This window comes from Pristiophorus japonicus, chromosome 10 (assembly GCF_044704955.1).
Source record: "Pristiophorus japonicus isolate sPriJap1 chromosome 10, sPriJap1.hap1, whole genome shotgun sequence".
In the NCBI taxonomy this organism is placed as follows: Eukaryota; Metazoa; Chordata; class Chondrichthyes; family Pristiophoridae; genus Pristiophorus; species Pristiophorus japonicus.
In genome coordinates, this window is record NC_091986.1 from 66,962,018 (window position 1) to 66,975,239 (window position 13,222).

The window sequence follows — 13,222 nt, forward strand, 5'->3', positions numbered from 1 at the left end:
GACCAGAATGTCATCTTGAAACATGACGGCTCAAGGAACGGACTTCAGTAGACTCTCCATGTTCCTCTGAAATATGGCTGCAGCTGAACGGATTCCAAAAAGACACCTGTTGCAGACAAACAGTCCTTTATAGGTGTTGATGCAGGTGAGTTTCTTTGAAGTGTCAACAAGCTCCTGTGTCATATAGGCCGACATCAGATCCAGTTCAGTGAACAACTTTCCACCAGCTAGCATGGTGAACAGGTCATCAGCCTTCGGTAGCGGATACTGATCCTGTTTCAAAAATCGGTTAATCGTAACCTTGTAGTCTCCACACATCCTGACAGTGCCATCATTCTTTAACACTGGAACGATAGGACTGGCTCATTCGTTAAATTTGACCGGTGATATGACCTCTTCACATTGGAGTCTGTCAAGCTCAATTTCGACCTACTCCCTCATCATGTACAGAACAGACCGAGCTTTATGTGAGACAGGTGTTGCCTCAGACTCCAGGTGAATCTGCACCTTGGCTCCAGTAAAATTGCCAATGCCCAGTTCAAAGAAAGAAAGAAACTTCTTCAGCACTTGAGCATATGAAGTGTCATCCACCGAGGACAATGCTTTGATAACATTCCAGTTCGACTTGATTTTCTCGAGCCAATTCCTGCCGAACAGCGGTGGACCATTGCCCGGGACGACGGTAAATCGTGAACCACGCCATCATATGACACCTTGATTACTGCACTGCCAATCACCGGTATGAGTTCCTTAGTGTAAGTACACAACTTGGCATTGACTGGACTCAGCTTAGGCTTCACAGCCTCAATGTCCTACAGCTTGTCGAATGTCCTTTGGCTCATTATCAACTGACTCACAACCGTGTCCAGCTCCATTGATACAGGCACACCATTCAGCTTCACATTGACCATTATTGGTTGGCTCTTTGTCAGGAACGAATACACTTCCTCCTCGGGTATGTTGGGTTGCATATCCGGGCCAGCACTGGACTGGTCATCATCATCAATGTGATGAGCAACAGTACGCTTTCTCAGTTGTGGGCACAATTGCTGAAGATGTCCCACTTTTGAACAGTCTTTACAGATGTACTGTTTAAACCAACACTGATGAGGCCGATGATAGCCCCCACAATGCCAACAGGTGAAATCAGATTCGTACCAGTTGGCAGACTTTGAGCAGCTACAGGTTTCACATAAGCAGTCGAGTAGGCCCTGCCATAAGCAGCTCTGCCAGATGACGACACAATCTTGTTTACAGTACTTGCCGTGAAGCTCTGACTCTTCGATGATATCTGCCTTAAATTATCATCAGTCACCATGCATGCCTGGGCAGTCGCGATGGCCTTGCTCAAATCCAGCGTATCTGCAGCCAATGATTTCTGAAGGATCACATCATGGTTGATGACTATCATGAAAAAATCTCGCAGCATGTCTTCCAATGCGTTTCCAAACTTACACGGCTCAACCAGACGTGTTAGGTTGGCGATGAATCCTAACACATCCTGGCCCTCCGCACGAACATGTGTGTAGAAGCGATAGTCTGAGATGATCCCCTTTTGGCTTGAGATGTTCACGCACCAAAGTGCACATATCCCCATACTCTTTGTCCATTGGACGTGCAGGTGAGAGAAGATTCTTTTTGGACCACAAACGGTGAGCTGTCCTGCGCCTAACTGCCTAACTGCATCACCAGCTTCCTCCATTTTGTTGGCCACGAAATACTGATCCAGGCGGTCAATAAAATCCGCCCAATCCTTGCCATCCACGAATCTCTCCAGAATTCCAATGGTGCCCATTGTGCAAATGAAGGTTCTTGAGTTACGTCGTCACCAAATGTAATGTATATAATGACTCGCAAGACTTGTTACTGTAAACTCATTCAGGTGCAAACCTGGTTCAACTTTATTCGTGCCCGAAGTGCCCACATGACATGGTGCTCACTCTTATATACCAGGACCCGCACACACGTGTACAGCCCGAGGACCTCCGACAGTGGCGCCCGCCCCCCCCCCCTGCTGGTGTCGTGACCCCAAGCATCAATACATACCAAAAATAATTAATAAAACTCCTTTCAAACAAGTCATATAATGACCAACCTTCTTGGCAAAGGCAGAAATCTTTTGCTACAAGCCCCTACTATAGCAGAACTCTGTGATCACTGCGCCTGCTTTTCTGAAGCAGAACTTTGTTGCTGATATTCCTCCCGGAAAAAATCTAGAGCCAAAATTACCCTCTGCCCCAAATGGGGTGTACATTCCGATTTAATTGATGATTTACCTCTCCATTTGATGGGGCAGTGATTAAAAGTGATTTTGCCCTCTTTTTGTGTTGGGGCAGTGTTTCGGGCAGCAGCGGGGCTGGAAGTAGGTTGGGAGCGGGGTGGAAGGCGAGCAGTGTCATCAGTTAAAGGGCGGGGGGGGGCACTGCAAGTTCTGCAGCCACTTTAGTGGCACCACTGGGCCACCAGGGAGGGCTTTGGCAAGGCCAGCGGTCTGGCACCCAAGAGCGAGTGACGGGCTGCATGTTGGCGGCCTGGCCGAACCTGTGGTCGCCATTATCAGGCCGACTTCAGAGTCAGCCGACAATTAAAATTAAATGGCGGCCGTGGCAGAATGCCCTCCCCTTTAAGCGTGTACGCGCTGCCCAGCAACTTCCTGATGGGGAAATCTGTTGGGGGCACCGACTGGTGTCTGCTCTGCTCCCGTAGGGCAATTTCCCTCACAGATAAGGGGTCACCGCCGGGCGGTAAGGGGTTGCCGACAAGAACACGGGCAGGGCGGTCACCTTCTCCGCCTGAAAAAATGACGAGGGCAATGTCCCAATTGTCGGCCACTCCCCCCTGACTGAGCAGTAACTCCTTTCCACCACGTTGGCTCTTAAAAAAGGGGCCATCTTGGCCCCCTATGCTCCTATTCTTCATGCTGCACAAACTACACCACCGATACACCGTGAATGAAAGTTAAGCTCCATGAAACTGAATTAAACTCCCACTTGCCCCTTCCACTCTCTCCTCACCTTACATCTTTACCCCTCCCTCTCCTCTTTCCTCTCCCAACTCATCCCCACCCCCTTACCCTCTCCTCTACCTAATTCTTCTCCTCCTTTCTTTCCCATTTCTCTCCTCTTTGCATAACCCTGTAGCAGCTAGCTGCACTGTCGTCACTCTACCTTCCTTTCCTTCTCTTTACCCTCCCCATCCCCTACCATCCTCAGTGTCTATTCTCCTCTCCTCTTATCCTCTTTCCCCTCCCTTCTCTTCTTCGCTCCCCGATTGCCAACCCCTTCCTTTCCTCGTCTCCTGACCCACTCCTCTCCTTTTCCCTTCCCTGTCTTCGCCATCATTTCCTCTCACTCTCTCCTCAACCCCATCCAACTTTTTCTTCACTCCCTCCTCTCTCCATCTCCCTACTGATCACCTCACCTTCTATGCTCTCCTCTCATTCTTCCCCCCCTCTTCACTCCTCTTTACCTGACTTGCTTTTTTCCTCCCCGCTCACTCTCCTCCCTCACCTCTGTCTCTCCTTAGTCACCTTCCATCTGCCTCTATTCTACTCATCTGCCTTCAATATCTACCCATCCGCTAACTCTGCTTAGTCTGAAGTGGTCTCAACTCCCCATGTGCAACACCACGGGTGATTCATCAGTTGCAGAAAAAAATGGCTGTGTCATTTAAATGATGACATTAAAAAAAATGTTTTTTAATTGCTTCTAACAATGTCCAAGTATGGCTCTTTATATACTTTGGCCCTGAATTTGAAACTGACCACAAATTTTGGATTTGGTGCACATGCAGAAACCCGAAGCTGGGGTCTGTCAATGACAGCTCCACAACTGGCTGTGCCGTGCCCACCTCCACTTGACCCCCACAGAAATCAGTGAAATCGCATAAATCACTGAAACAGACGAAAACTTCGGCTCTACCGCAGTAAGTACACTGTTAAATTAAAAGTTCCATCCAAAGAGATTAGATATAATTGGGGCTTTAACAGCGTATTGACTGCTAAACAAAAGTTAAGAGCCTGGAAAAATAATTTTAATTTTGTGCAGTGTGAGATTTGTTCATTTTAAGAAATGTTTTAAAAACATTTTTAAGTTTGTGCATCTTTATTTTAGGTTTGCTTTTTCCCCATGTGAGAGCTCCAACCTTTGTTTTGCTCTCTCTAACTATTTAAAAAAGTTGGGGGTCAAAATTGCCCATTTTGCACCGCCCGCCACTGGGGAGCAGCTGTGTAGAGCTAACCAACTCGCCCCAGTAGCGCCCTGGAACCCGCCCCTACAGGAAGTGGAGCGCATCCTTCCTGTGATGGGTGGTAACCGCAATTTTGCGGTCGGAGCAGAACTTCTGCGCCGGGTGAAGGTAGTCCAGCCCCGAGTCGGTTACTGCCCCCAATCGAGGCGCTGGGGAATTTCTCCCCCTTAGAATATTAAGGGCTTACCCACTTCCTTGTTTGCTGTCTGTGAGAATTCTGCCTTTTGATTAGCTGCTTAGACAGCCTGTTGATGTCACAACAATTCACAAAATGGAATCCCTATTAACTTCCGTTGAATTGAATTCAAGGTCAGAAAACTCAAAGCTCTCGACACGGATTGCGAGATCCCTGTGTGGAGTGTCTTCGCTTTGCTGCTGGCTGCAAATTCCGGGCCAATATTCAGCTGTGCATCTGGCAAGCCTGGAAACTTTGTAATATGAATATGAATCAGTGATATGCAGGCAGGAATATCAGGAAATTATACACAAGTTTAAATTACCTCTTGGGTTCTCCTTAACGTATTAAAATACACTGGTTGAATCCACAGCTGGAAATCTGCGTCATATATTAAATGAGTGAAGGCCTACTTACTGATTGCATTTATCCTATTTAGTGTCTCAACTTGTGATCAACACCATGTGAAATTTGTTAGTATGTAGGCTTCCAAGATTCCTACTCATAACCTCTTTTCAAATTATGTTTGTATTTAACTAAAAGGCTATCCATGTATTATTCACTTTGCCATAATGATGTTTATTTAAGCAAGTGAAATGCTACATGTGATGTAACTGAATCAGATCAGCAGGCAACAATGATTCATTTGCTTCATCGATGTCATGTCTTGTGGCTGTAAGTTTTAAGAAATCCTGATGATGAAACTGCAATTCAAGAAAACAATTTTTTCATGTTATTAGTTTTTCAGTGTGGCAAGTAATAAATGGTTGTTAAAGCTGAATACTTAACATACATTGCTCATAGTACCTTCTCTTGTTTAATTTGTCCTAGTGTACTGGATGTGATAATAATGGACTCTCAGATTGGTAATAGACTAAAAAATAGAAAAATATATCATTAAGTTTTTGTCATGCAATTAGTATATGTTACCAAATTCTGTACAATTCAAAATAATGCACAGTATGCTTGACTTAGATAAAATATACTAACAGCTTTTTTCCAAAAAATGCCACAGTTTTCATTAATATTATTAATGCTATTAGAATTCTATTCTACATTACATGAAATTGTTCAAAGAAAGGTTTCGACACTTGTGCTGCATGATATGGTACAAGTAATTACTAAACCGTCTTTTGGATTAGACGTAAAACTGAGATGTTCCCAGGGATTTTATCTGAGATCTTTCTTATCTGTAATGCTCAAAAATACATTATTGGTTCATACTGGGGGTATTCTTATCGTGAAAGTACCCTACAGGATAAGAAAGAAATTTAGAGCGGATGCTTTAGAAACTGAGAAAAAAAATATAGAATTGATGTACTAATGAAACATCAAGTCGATAGTTTAGATTGTGCAGCGCCCCGTTCGGGGCGATAACTTTCACAGGAGTTCAAAAATATCGCCGGGCGCTGTGCAAGTGAAGCCGATGCGAACTTTGGGTTTAATGCTCCGGGAAGGAAGTGGAGCGCTAAATCAAGCGCTACCACTTCCCTTGCAGCGCTAAACCAGGCAAGAGGGGTGGTCGCGGCAGAGCGTTGCACAATGTCCAGTGCAGCGCTGCCGGGATCCGAGGTTCCTTCCCTCCCTTAAAGGGAAGGACCATTGCTGGAGGCTCGACAATAAATCAACACCCCTGCTCACCGACAGCAGCCGCCATCCACGACGATCAGCCACAAGCACTCGAACAGAGTGCAGGGCTGAGCAATCGCGGTCGAAGAAAAGGGAAATAAAATGCACAGAGGGTTCTGCAAGATTTTTCATGTACCTCACTGGCGCTCCCTTTAAATGCTGCTCCCCAGCGGCCGGCCTACCATACAACGCCTCCTGCAGCTGCTGGTGTTGACATCCAGCGATGCTGCAGGAGGCGGAACCGAATTATGCATCTGGCGCGGTACCGGAGCACTGTGCACCGGATGACGTCACGATCTCCAGGGCACAGGGGATCGTGGCATTAGGGTTTACCACCATCGCTAAATGCAAGGCAAGTTCGTGGGCATCAGTACTCTCGCCGTGCCTGGTCGCAGAGCCGGTAGTACCATGTTATCCCTCCCCGGAGGTACTAACGGGAGGCAAAGGAAGCCAATTTCATCCCCATGGAGTTAGTGTACTGATAAAGAATAGAGTTAATACCTTAGAATGTGAAAACTAGCCCTGGAACATAGAACTGTTGTGCTAAAAAGGTAATAATACTGGAGACTATGGGCTCAATTTTCCCCAATGCCATTTTTTTTGTGTATTGTGAGAGTTACACTCATTTTTTTGGCCCCAGCTACGCCAAAAAAAAACTAGCAACTTTACCCGTTCTATTTTTTTTAATTGGCGCCACGCAGCCTATCCTTTAGCTTTGGGGGTGTGGAGCCTATCGTATGCGTCGAAAAAACGATGCCCCCCGTGTGTCCTTGGATGCTCTAATAATGGCTTCACGAGGCAATGTGTTGCACTTGAACTGTAGTGACCTTAGTCCTTTATTTGTTAACTCCAGAGTGAGGATCACACCTGGTGGCCTGCCTTTTATACTCGGTCAGGCACACCTGTACAGGTAACCTACAAGCCTCCCACTGCTGTGCCCTCAGATGGTACACCTTGTGATAGTACAAACAGTAGCCATGTAGGATACATGACATCACTCTCCCCCAAGCCTTTAGTGCAAATCGCCTCTGCATTGACTGTGCTCTGGGCTTAACTCTATCTGGTTGACCCTTGGCGGGTCATTTCAATCTTGGGTGAGTGGTTGGTGCTGTAGAGTGCTGGTGGTTGCTGACTGTGTGTGTCCCTGACCACTCCATTCTCCCCCTCCCACATATAGGTTATGCCGGAGGCTCAGTGCATTCATATACTTTCAAGCTCAGGAAAACCGTTTGCATTCATTTGTGCTTCAGTTGTGAGACCAGTACGTTAAGACTGGTGAGATACATTATCGATGCGTACTGAGGGTCGGTGACTGGTGTGTAAGGACAAACTAGTTCAGAACTGCTGGATGGAGTCCAGGCAGTCTGGTGGCGGCGCGGTGCCCAGTGCTGGCAGTGGGAACCAGTTGGCTCAAGTTGCCTGCTCTTGGGGCTGTTGCCGTAGTTCCTAGCATCAGGCAGGTTCACAGATGCCTGTGACCTCCCTGTCCCTTCTTGCGCCCTGGGTCACTGCTGCTCCTTGAGGGGCTGTCGTCTAGCAGTGCACAGGGAAAAGCTGACTCGCTAGCCTGGGTGTTGTTTGGTTTGGGATCCTGGCTGGTCTCGGTCCCCTTCGGGAGGACTGTCGTGAATGATACTTCGTTTCCAGGTATGGCCTTGGTGGCGATGGGGTCTGGGGGCTGTGCCTTAGCACAGTTTGCTCTTCCGGGCTCGTGGCGGTTGGTGCCATCGGGTGCCTGAAAGGTGGAGCTGATCAGGGGCAGGGTATCGATACGAGTGCCGTTTCCCTCCTGAGATCACTTGCTCTGCAGCTAGTGTGCATTGGCTGCTTGTGGCCACACTCCATGGTGCATAACTCTAGTCCCGGGGACAAAGACTACAGCATTGCGTAGCTCGCTGGACCTGTGTGCTCCCAATGGGTGTCTGCCCACTGCATGGGCTGCGTACAGTTGAAATCCTACATCGCACAACTTTTCATTACTTATGGTGGATACTCTGTAGCTCTGATCGCGATCGTGCGACTTTTCCTCGCTGGTTGCATGTACACAATTCTGATCATCAGTTACACATTTTGTCTCTAACTTATAGTTGCTATTACTTTACTTCAGTGTGTGGAACTGTCCCTTTAATTGTAGTGGGTTACAGGCCTCCATTAAGAGAGCCTTACTTTCTTTATCCCAATCCTCTTCTCCGTTTGGTGCTACGTGTTGCTCCATCAGCGCTGCACCTCGTGGTCTGGCCGCGGCCATCTTTTTCTTCAGCGCATCACCTCATTGTTTGGGCGCCATCTTTCCTCGATCCACGATGTCGACTGCGGTGATCCTCTTTGTCATGTATTCAACCAGCATTTTAACCCATGTATAATCTGATCTAAGTTGTACACTGTGAGAACAATGACCACTAGGTGGGAGACACTCCTAACCTGGACCATCAGGTACAAAAGGGGAAGCTCCACCCACCTTCATCACTTGAGTGCTAAGGAATAAAGGATAGGTCACAGACTGACCTTCTCTCAAGCATGGGCCTCGTGTGCATTTATACTGTATAGTAAGGACCTATCAATGGCAATGAGAAACTGGGATTTAAACCACGCGAGCATGGCCACTAGCAGAACAGACGAGAGGTACTGTGTTAAGGGATGGTTGGGACAGAGATTCAACATTGTTAAAGCAGCACACAGTTCTCCAGGCAGACAAGGGCAATCGGGCATGCCCCAACATGTAGTCGAACCCAGAGGGGGAGTTCGACAGAGACAATGGCAAATTGAACGGCGATTCACACCATTGCAAGAGACAATGCGGCCAGTAATGGGGCCATCAACACCTATTAATGGCGCATTCAAGTACAGTCACAGGGGCAGACAGCGACGATCGACTGGCAAAGGACCTTTTGTTTCCAACAGCAGCTCATGTTGGAGGCGTGGAGGCACACACTCAGCCGGAGTTTGCAGAGATGAGCAAAATACCTGCAGAAATTGCAGAAATGAACGCTGGGGGAAATCGCTGGTAGCTGAAGTTCAGCGAGTTCATGTGGAGCACGTATACAATTCATACACCAAGACGCCACCGATAATGATGAAAGTGCTCCTCAATGGCATCCCAGTATCAATGGAGCTAGACACAGGCGCCAGGCAGTCCCTGATGGGTATCAAACAGTTCGAAAAATTGTGGCCGTCCAAGGCCAGGAGGCCAAAATTATTGCCGATTGACGCACAGCTACGGACTTACACAAAGCAGATCATTCCGGTGCTAGGCAGCGCCACGGTAGTCGTGACCCACAAAGATTCGGAGAACAGGTTGCCACTCTGGGTTGTCCCGGGGGACGGTCCCGCACTACTGGGGAGGAGTTGGCTTGCTGTCATGGACTGGAAATGGGGCGATGTCAATGCAATTTCCTCTGTGGACCGCGTATCATGCTCACAGATCCTGGACAAATTTGACTCATTATTTCAACATGGCATTGGCACTTTCATGGGGGCCAAGGTAGTGATTCACATAAACCACGACGCCAGGCCAGTACACCACAAGGCCAGAGCGGTGCCGTACGTGATGCGGGAAAAGATAGAAGGCGAATTGGACCGCCTGCTGAGGGAAGGCATCATCTCGCCAGTTGAATTCAGTGACTGGGCGAGCCCGATCGTGCCGGTGCTCAAGGCGGATGGGTCGGTCAGGATATGTGGTGATTACAAGGCCACCATCAATCGGGTGTCACTCCAAGACCAGTACCCGCTACCGAGAGCGGAGGACCTCTTTGCGACGCTATCCGGTGGCAATCTTTTTTCAAAATTGGACCTGACCTCAGCTTACATGACGCAGGAGCTGGTGAGTGAGTCGAAGAAGCTGACCACCATCACAACACACAAGGTGTTGTTTGAGTACAACAGATGTCCGTTTAGGATTCGCTCGGTCGCCGCGATCTTCCAACGAAAGATGGAAAGCCTCCTCAAGTCGATTCCAGGGACGGTGGTTTTTCAGGATGACATCCTCATCACGAGTTACGATACTGAAGAACACCACCACAACCTGGAGGAGTTGCTACGCAGACTGGACTGGGTAGGGCTGCGACTGAAAAAGGCAAAGTGCGTCTTCCTAGCTCCAGAGGTACAATTCCTGGGGATGAAGGTAGCAGTGGACAGGATCAGCCCTACTGCGTCCAAGACGGAAGCGATCCAGAGAGCACGCAGATCCCGTAACACGACGGAGCTGCGTTCGTTTCTGGGACTCCTGAACTATTTTGGAAACTTCCCAAATTGAGCACACTGCTAGAGCCGCTACACGTGCTCCTACGCAAAGGTCGCGAATGGATCTGGGGGGACAGCCAGGAAAGGGCTTTTAATAGAGCACGTAATTTGTTCTGTTCCAACACTCTGTTAACACTATACGACCCATGTATGCAACTTGTGTTAACGTGTGATGCGTCATCCTATGGTGGCGGGTGCATGTGTATATGCGGTAAAGAAAGCGGACCAGTACCTGTTTGGCAGGAAATTTGAGCTGGAGACAGATCACAAGCCCCTAACGTCCATTTTGGCCGACAACAAGGCCATAAATGCAAACGCATCGGCCCGCATACAAAGGTGGGCACTCACGTTATCAGCCTATGACTGTACAATTCGGCACAGACCGGGCACCGAAAACTGCGGCGATGCACTCAGCAGGCTCCCACTAGCCACCACTGAGGGGGCTACCGAGCATGCTGCTGAGATGGTCATGGCTGTTGAAGCTTTTGGAAGTGAAGGCTCACCAGTGACAGCCCGTCAGATTAAAGTCTGGACAAATAGAGACTCGCTATTGTCTCTAGTCAAGAAATGTGTCCTGAATGGGGACTGGGCAGCCATGTACAGGGCATGCCCTGAGGAATTTAAACCATTTCACAGGTGCAGAGATGAACTCTCGATTCAAGCCAATTGCCTACTGTGGGGAAACTGAGTAGTCATGCCCCAGATGGGCAGAGAGATGTTCATCAGAGAACTCCACAATGAGCACCCGGGCATTGTCATGATGAAGGCAATTGCCAGGTCACACGTTTGGTGGCCAGGGATAGACGCAGATCTGGAACTTTGTGTTCGCAGGTGCAATATGTGTGCTCAGCTGGGCAATGCGCCCAGAGAAGCTCCCCTTAGCCCCTAGCCATGGCCTGCCAAGCCATATCGATTGGTCAAATCAAATCGCAGGGGGTAGCCTGGAGGAGGAATTCATAGAATGCATACAGGATTGTTTCTTAGAACAGTATGTAACAGAGCCTACAAGGGAGCAAGCCATTTTGGATCTGGTCCTGTGTAACGAGACAGGAAAAATAAACGATCTCCTCGTAAAAGATCCTCTTGGAATGAGTGATCACAATATGGTTGAATTTGTAATACAGATTGAGGGTGAGGAAGTAGTGTCTCAAATGAGCATACTATGCTTAAACGAAGGGGACTACAGTGGGATGAGGGCAGAGTTGGCTAAAGTAGACTGGAAACAAGGACTAAACGGTGGCACAATTGAGGAACAGTGGAGGACTTTTAAGGAGCTCTTTCATAATGCGCAACAAAAATATATTCCAGTGAAAAAGAAGGGCGGCAAGAGAAGAGATAACTAGCCGTGGATAACCAAGGAAATAAAGGAAAGTATCAAATCAAAGACCAATGCGTATAAGGTGGCCAAGGTTAGTGGGGAAACTAGAGGATTGGGAAGATTTTAAGCAACAGCAAAGAATGACTAAAAAAGCAATAAAGAAAGGGAAGATAGATGACGAAGGAAAACTTGCGCAAAACATAAAAACAGATAGTAAAAGCTTTTACAGATATATAAAACGGAAAAGAGTGACTAAAGTAAATGTTGGTCCCTTAGAAGATGAAAAGGGGGATTTAATAATGGGAAATGTGGAAATGGCTGAGACCTTAAACAATTATTTTGCTTCCGTCTTCACAGTGGAAGACACAAAAACCAGCCAAAAATTGCTGGTCATAGGAATGTGGGAAGGGAGGACCTTGAGATGATCACTATCACTAGGGAGGTAGTGCTGGACAGACTAATGGGATTGAAGGTAGACAAGTCCCCTGGTCCTGATGAAATGCATCCCAGGGTATTAAAAGAGATGGCGGAAGTTATAGCAGATGCATTTGTTATAATCTACCAAAATTCTCTGGACTCTGGGGAGGTACCAGCGGATTGGAGAGCAGCTAATGTAACGCCTCTGTTTAAAAAAGGAGGCAGGCAAAAGGCAGGTAACTATACACCGGTTAGTTTAACATCTGTAGTGGGGAAAATGCTTGAAACTATCATTAAGGAAGAAATAGCGGGACATCTGGATAGGAATAGTGCAATCAAGCAGACGCAGCATGGATTCATGAAAGGGAAATCATGTTTAACTAACTTACTGGAATTCTTTGAGGATATAACGAGCATGGTGGATAGAGGTGTACCGATGGATGTGGTGTATTTAGATTTCCAAAAGGCATTCGGTAAGGTGCCACACAAAAGGTTACTGCAGAAGATAAAGGTACGCGGAGTCAGAGGAAATGTATTAGCATGATGAGAATTGGCTGGCGAACTGAAAGCAGAGAGTCGGGATAAATGGGTCCTTTTCCGGTTGGAAATCAGTGGTTAGTGGTGTGCCACAGGGATCAGTGCTGGGACCACAACTGTTTACAATATACATAGATGACCTAGAGGAGGGGACAGAGTGTAGTGCAACAAAATTTGCAGATGACACTAAGATTAGTGGGAAAGCGGGTTGTGCAGAGGACTCAGAGAGGCTACAAGGAGATTTGGATAGGTTAAGCGAATGGGCTAAGGTTTGGCAGATGGAATACAATGTCGGAAAGTGTGAGGTCATCCACCTTGGGAAAAAAAACAGTAAAAGGGAATATTATTTGAATGGGGAGAAATTACAACATGCTGTGGTGCAGAGGGACCTGGGGGTCCTTGTGCATGAATCCCAAAAGGTTAGTTTGCAGGTGCAGCAGGTAATCAGGAAGGCAAATGGAATGTTGGCCTTCATTGCGAGAGGGATGGAGTGCAAAAGCAGGGAGGTCTTGCTGCAACTGTATAAGGTATTGGTAAGGCCGCACCTGGAGTACTGCGTGCAGTTTTGGTCACCTTACTTAAGGAAGGATATACTAGCTTTGGAAGGGGTACAGAGACGATTCACTAGGCTGATTCGAGAAATGAGGGGGTTACCTTAT

The 13,222-nt window shown here is 47.5% G+C and overlaps 1 protein-coding gene across 6 annotated transcripts in view; it reads right to left on the reverse strand.

The window, feature by feature from the left end:
* The window catches only part of LOC139275006 (uncharacterized), a 486,480-nt gene that overhangs the window by 379,311 nt on the left and 93,947 nt on the right, over positions 1–13,222 (reverse strand). For 3 of the 6 annotated variants that reach the window (XR_011595652.1, XM_070891860.1, XM_070891857.1), the window contains 2 exons: positions 5,231–5,297; positions 3,464–5,127 (listed from right to left, as the gene is read on the reverse strand). Coding sequence is in view for 4 of the 6 variants with exons in the window: in XM_070891860.1 (XP_070747961.1) it covers positions 5,251–5,297 (47 nt within the window). In the remaining 2 variants the exon portion in view is untranslated. Of the gene's footprint in view, positions 1–3,463; positions 5,128–5,216; positions 5,298–13,222 lie in introns of those variants that run through there. The other 3 variants (XR_011595651.1, XM_070891858.1, XM_070891859.1) reach the window with 3 other exon arrangements.